The following is a 6,431-nucleotide window of genomic DNA, read 5'->3' on the forward strand; positions in this document are numbered from 1 at the left end:
CGGTCTCAGCGAACTCCACACTGGATCTGTTGCGTGTTTGATTTTCCTTGTGTGTCTGAGATGATGTGCGTGTGTGACCTGTATTTTCCTAACTGGCGCTCTACATGTTAGTTTAATGCAAGATACAGTACTAACTCTCATAATGTGCTTACTTAGTTCTCTATCACCAACTCTTTAGAGTAAACGGTGTGTGTGTGTGTGGTAGTTGAAGTTTGGCTGTTGTGGTGTGGAAGTGCATGAAGCAAGTGTGTGTGTGATGTGGTGGTTTCAGCAGGGGCTTTGCTGGCTCCCTGCAGCACTGGTCATCTGGTCTACGGTCACGTTTGTTCTCTCCTACTCCATCACTGTGTTACTGGGACACACAGACCCAGTGCTGCCTTACATCAGGTGAGTCTGTTTACCTGTTTACGTTTATCTTTGGAGGCCTTATAGGTTGATGTAATGAAACGCCCTAGAAGTCATCTTGTACATAGGAGACGAGAGCTTCTGGGAAATGGAAGAGAACTAAAGAGTTATAAACCAGCCCATGTTTGTCTGTTTTTATCATTTCTAGTGAGCGCTTTCTCATTTTGTGTTTACATCCAGTTAGGGAAAGTAATTGCTATCGCTACAGGCTGCATAGTTGTTTTAATTATGCACAATGCAACAAAACGTTGACCTGTGTTTTATAGAAAGTTCATCTGGCTGATACCTGCATCCATGTGGAGGTTAAACCCCTTTTGCCTTGAAATCTTGTATTTCTGCTCACAGTGACACGGCCACACAGGTTCCAGAGCGCTGTGTATTTGGGTTCATGCTCTCCGTCACCTCGTTCTTAGGTAAGGGTGACTATCTCAGACTGCAGGACAGGGATGTGCAGATGTCTTCTGTAGCCATGAAATATCTTCACAAAATATTCTTCACAGTAATTGATTGTAACCTATGAAGAAATGTGTCTATACAGATAGCATGTAGGTAAAGCTAAACAAATGCTGGATTTCAGAGTGCTAATGTCATGATAATACATAGGTACACAAGAACTTTTTTTCAAAATCCACAAATGTGCAATGTTATTCACCATGCAAACACACACCACAGGTTGGCATTTTTTGCAAAATTTTAATTTTGAAACACTGAATTGGCCTACATATGCTCTCTATGTAGCAAAGTATACAGTACTAAAACCATCTGCGATTTTGAACTCTAGCCTACTGGTAAATTTGTATACGTGCCTCTATATACAACCCCCCAAAATCAGAAAAAGTTGAGACGTTATGTAAAATGCAAATAAAAACAGAATGTTTATAATATACAGATCTCTAGCTGCAAAAAGGAGAAATGAAAATGTTGACTATTTCATGGAAAATATATGTTCATTTTGAATTTGATGCCAGCAACATGTTTTTAAAAAAAAGTTAGGGTAACACTTTACTTGACAGTATCGACATAAGAGTGACGTGACACTATCATGACACATGAACCCTAGCCCTAAACCTAACCCTAATTCTAACCTTTAACGCTAATCCTAAACCTATCCCTAACTCTTACCCTAACCCTAACCCTAATCCTAACCCTAATGATTGCCCTAACTTGTTATAACAAAGACCGAATGTCACTTAATAACAGAAGCGTTATGTCATAAACGTTTAATTTGTTTAATTCACTTGTTTATGACACATTCATGACAGTGTCATGTCACTCTTATGTCGATACTGTCAAGTAAAGTGTAACCAAAAGTTGGGATGGGAGCATGTTTACTATTGTGCTGCTCTACTTCACCTCTTCATTTAACAACATTTTGTAAATATTTAGGAATTGAGGAGACCAGTCGCTCTGAGTTTTCAGAATGAAATGTTGTCTCATTCCTGCCCAATATTGGATTTCAGTTGCTCAACAGTATGGGGTATTCTTAATCATGTTTTTAATTCCATGATGCACCTAATTTGACAGGTCTGGACTCCAGACAGGCCATTTTGGCACCTGGACTCTTCATCTATGGAGAAATACTGTTTAAATATGTGCAGAATTCATTTTGCCATTGTTTTCCTGAAATATTCAAGGTCTTCCCCTAAAATATACATTGCCTGGATGGCAGTATATGTTGCACAAAATCTGTATACATCATTGAGAATTGAATGTGCCTTGCCTGATGTGCAAGATGCCCATGATGTAGACACTAATGCACCTCCACACCATAGATGCTGGGTTTTGAACTGAGCGCTATAACAAGTTGGATAAGTTGGATAGTTTGATAGGCCCTCACCTCTTTAGCACAGAGGAGTCCATGATTTCCAAAAAGAACCGTTTTCCATTTAGTTTTGCTCTGGTTTTACCTCAGTCCATTTTAAACAAGCTCAGGCCCAGATAAGACAGTGGTATTTCTGTATCACGTCTAAATACAATTTCTTCTTTTGCCTGGTAAAGTTTACATAGCATTTGTGAATTGAGTATCAAACTGTGCTCATATGCTTATCAGAGGTTTACCTGAGCCCATACAATGATTTTCATTACAGAAACAGGTCTGGTTTTAATCCAGTGCCATCCAAAAGACCACGGCCATCCACATCCAATATTGTTTTTTGTGATAAATACAGTACCTCTACATCTTTACTCCCTGTCCCAACTTCTTTTGAAGCGCGTGTTACTGGTATCAAATTCAAAATTAACATATATTTTCGATGAAATAGTCAAACATTTCATTTTCAACATTTGATATATGTAATGCATTTTTTGCAGCTAAATATGAGTTTACAACATTTGCAGATCACATTCTGTTTTTATTCGCGTTTTACACAACGTCCGAATTTTTTCTGATTTGGGGTTGTACGTTCACTGAAATAAAGTAAACCAATAGATCAAAAGAACAACTATGGTCTTCGAAGTGCTAATGGTTTTTGACATTTTTACTGCCAATCAGTAACCATATGGTAGATCATTCTGCTTCCAGCATATCATGCTTGTGTTGTGCATTGTAGGTGCAGCCACAGTCTATGTACGGTACAAGCAGATCCAGACATTAACCTCACCAAGCGAACATGTCCTGCACTTGCTCAATGGTGTGGCCATCATCCTTGGTTTCATCAGCTGCTGTGGGATGTGCGTGGTGGCCAACTTTCAGGTAAGGGAATCTCCCTCCAACCCTCAAATGCAAAAGCCGGCAAAAGCCTTCATCCCATGGTACATTCCTTTATCTAATTCTAATGCCTTCTTCCTTTCGAGCTTTATTATGTCTTTAATGTGGTCCTGCTGCCGGATCCTTGATCGGAGGAGGATTATATTCTTCTTCCCTTATTTCTATATAACAGAAAACAGACCTGATTGGTGCACACCTGTTTGGGGCAGGGATGACCTTTGCGGCAGGGGCGCTGTACATCTTGGTGCAGACGGGCGTGTCGTACCGCATGCAGCCCCGTTTCCATGGAAAAGGCGTCCTGTGGTCGCGCACTGTGTTGGGCCTGTGGACTCTGGGCAGCATGGTGACCCGTATCCTTCTGTGGATTGACTGCCTGTAGCGTCTGCCGTGTGTGACGCCAAACAAACGCATTAGGGGAGAAGGAGCCACTAGAGATGAATAGAGTGAATGACACTGTGAGGGGGATGGAAAGAGTTCTGAGAGGGGCTGGAGTCTGTAGGTGTTATTGGTATAGCAGACAATTAACAGCTGGGGAAGGTGCCGGTTTAAGCGACATCCAAATGTGATGTGATGAAATTTGGTGTTCAAACCATTATGAGTAGAACACTGAAAGTGGTAAATATTAAGGTGGCAATATATGCTTAATGTAGGCTTTTCAACTTGATTTGAAACTATTATTTTTAACTAATGTCGCGTTCATAAACTGTAAGTTGCTTTGAACAAAAGTGTCCATAACCATAAACTGAACCATAAAATATTAGGTAAAAATGTGTTGAATTCGTAAGGTGGAAGAAAGGGTAGGTTGATATTTTGGAAAAAGGCAATGTTACAAAATCAGGTTTACCTTCAGTTTGGCAGAATACTTAATGGATATAAATTGACTGTGCCATATATGGGCATTGCACTAACCACAATTATGCAAAGACACACTGAGATTGAAGGATAAAGCTGTCCTTTCAGTAGCCCTTTATTATCAAATGTCAGAGACTATGCTGGCAGAACAAACGAGTATTTGTCTCCCAAACATCCATGAGGTTGTGACTGAAACCTGAACTTCATGCAGTGTTTGTGTCATCCATTATCATGTACGATGAGGAGCCTGACGTGGACGTGACTACCAAAGTGAGCTGGATGCCCACAGAGTCGGTGAGTAATGGGAACGCTGCCCAGGTGAGATGGGAGATGGGGGCTGGTTGTGGACTCTTTCTAACAGTTGTGCTGCTGTTCCAAGCACTGTATTAATAGCAGTACCGGTACAAAGTTATCTATCTATCTATCTATACACAGGGAAGTGAAAACTGCACTAGTGATTTCTGATTACGATTGGTGCTCCCTAGCTGACCTGCTTTTCTTCTCTAATATGTGTTTGTTTGTTTGTTTGTGTGTTTGCTGTAGGGCTATGTACCTCATCTGGTGAGTGCTGCCGCTGAGTGGTCCCTGGCCTTCTCCTTCATCTTCTTCTTCCTCACCTACATACGGGACTTCCAGGTGAGGAGCCCATGTCACCCTCCCAACCCCCCAACCTGGTGCCTGCTGCCGGGCTGGACGCGTCATTAGATTAGGCTCATGAGATTGGGACTCATGAGAGGCTCGTGAGCGGCCACTGTCCAGCTGGCTCTGGGTTTGGGTGGAAACTGAGGCAAGATCTATATCATTCTTTACCTAGGGCTCTGCTGAGGGAAATGTTTAGACAATATCTAACAGGTTTAAAGGATTTTGCTAAGAGGATGTTTGAAAATGATGACTTGAAATGTTCACTGCTTTCAGAAACTTCGTCTGCGTGTCCAGGCTATCCTGCAGTGTAATCACCTCTACAACTACGCCCACTACGACGGACGAGTGCACGTTCACCATGGAGAGCGCTCTCCTCTGCTGGCAGGCAGCATCTAAAATTTAGATTCTAAGTAGCGTCCCCTGCTGGTGTGGAGTAGGAACAGCAGGTTTAGTCTGGATTGGGTCAATACACTGGGATCTCTACATAATCACATTGCACATGTGCACATGCACAGGCATATCATGACCACATGATGAAGGAACTTTATGGAAATTGTGGTCTCCTCACTGGGTAGTTATTCATTCGCCCTGAGGATCTCAAAGACCTCTGGTGAACTGTGAGATTTCTGGTTTAAACCGAGCAAAGGCACCAACACAAAGGGAGGGTGGGCCGGACGGTGCAGGTTAAACCCAAGCATTCAGTAAATTGTATGTACAATATGTAGTTCATATATTTATGCTCTGTTGTAATGATATCAGTATTAGAAGCTTTTCTACATTTGATCTAAAAGGTTACACGGCTGTTATTACTCTTTTTTTTTGTCATGTAAGCGAGCTTGCCCGAGGAAGCGCTCAGAGAACACATCTTGATGGGATGAAAAGCTTTGTTCTCAAGTCTCTGTGATGCTGGCCTTGAAAAGCAAAGCCTTGCTTACAAAATAAATGTTTTCTTTGAATTGTTGCTGACATGCGTCAGTTCTTCCTTGAAAACATGAGCTCTAAAGCCCACTGTCTGGGCTCTCGCTCTCTCTTATCTGTGCCTTAAAGGCAGATAAGGAGATCCCATATTAATGATTACCACGGTGGCAGAGGATGGGAGGGAGAGAAACAAGGAAAATAGGAGGAGGTGGAGAAAACAAGTGGTGTGGAATGACTAAGGGATAACATGATCTGCATGAGATATTATTTATTTAAAAATACACTGCTCAAAAAAATTAAGGGAAAACTTACAGTTTTCCACAATTGTTAAAACAGATTTTTTGAAACCTTCCACCCTTTTCTCCATTCTCAAACTACATTCACAGAATGTCTGCCAGTTCTTGCAAAATAAAACACTCGCCTCAAAAGTTTTACTTGTGCTCAGAACAAAACAGTGTCAGAGTACCGATCCAGTGTATGATTGAAGTGTTCCCTTAATTTGAAATAATATAATTTTTGAGCAGTATATTTGTTTGTGGTAAAGGAGGTATAGCAATAGCTAGCATCCCCAATTTCTGTCTTTAGTAGTAAGTGCTAATTTGTAATACCACAATGCCTTTTGGGATCCTGTTGTACAAATTCAGCCATACACAGCCACAACACATAGGTATACACTAATTCTCTACTTATATTGATATGCAATATTGAAATGCAATAGTGTTAGCATGTTCCCAGGCTAGTTACGTACAAAGAAACACATTTTTACCCCACTGACCAAGTTAAACCAAGATCTGTGGTGAACAAGCTAGCCAGGGATAGGATAGACAATGTAGAAAACACAAGACTTGTGCTGAATGTTAAAACATGATTCAGGTTCTTCCAAACTAAAACTTTTTTTCTGATATTG

At 41.1% G+C, this 6,431-nt stretch overlaps 1 protein-coding gene across 1 annotated transcript; it reads left to right on the forward strand.

Moving 5' to 3' along the window:
- Positions 1–250: 250 nt before the first annotated feature.
- Positions 251–5,471, forward strand: dram2a (DNA-damage regulated autophagy modulator 2a). The gene is made up of 7 exons (XM_076276471.1): positions 251–387; positions 751–818; positions 2,955–3,097; positions 3,285–3,462; positions 4,176–4,258; positions 4,508–4,600; positions 4,880–5,471. The coding sequence occupies exons 1-7, from the start codon at positions 257–259 to the stop codon at positions 5,000–5,002; spliced, it is 819 nt and encodes a 272-aa protein (XP_076132586.1). The 5' UTR covers positions 251–256; the 3' UTR covers positions 5,003–5,471.
- The last annotated feature ends 960 nt before the right edge of the window (positions 5,472–6,431 follow it).

The sequence above is a fragment of the Alosa pseudoharengus genome, unplaced genomic scaffold (assembly GCF_046254945.1).
Source record: "Alosa pseudoharengus isolate Yale_2024_CS ecotype anadromous, Long Island Sound unplaced genomic scaffold, YU_APseudo_1.1 YU_APseudo_1.1_scf_9, whole genome shotgun sequence".
Taxonomy (NCBI): Eukaryota; Metazoa; Chordata; class Actinopteri; order Clupeiformes; family Clupeidae; genus Alosa; species Alosa pseudoharengus.

Bases quoted from the DNA above. Each gene is read 5' to 3' on its own strand.
- dram2a (XM_076276471.1), top strand. From the start codon at position 257: ATGTGGTGGTTTCAGCAGGGGCTTTGCTGGCTCCCTGCAGCACTGGTC. The intron at 3,098-3,284 runs GTAAGGGAATCT...TCTATATAACAG, and splicing joins GCGTGGTGGCCAACTTTCAG to AAAACAGACCTGATTGGTGC. The intron at 4,259-4,507 runs GTGAGTAATGGG...TGTTTGCTGTAG, and splicing joins GCTGGATGCCCACAGAGTCG to GGCTATGTACCTCATCTGGT.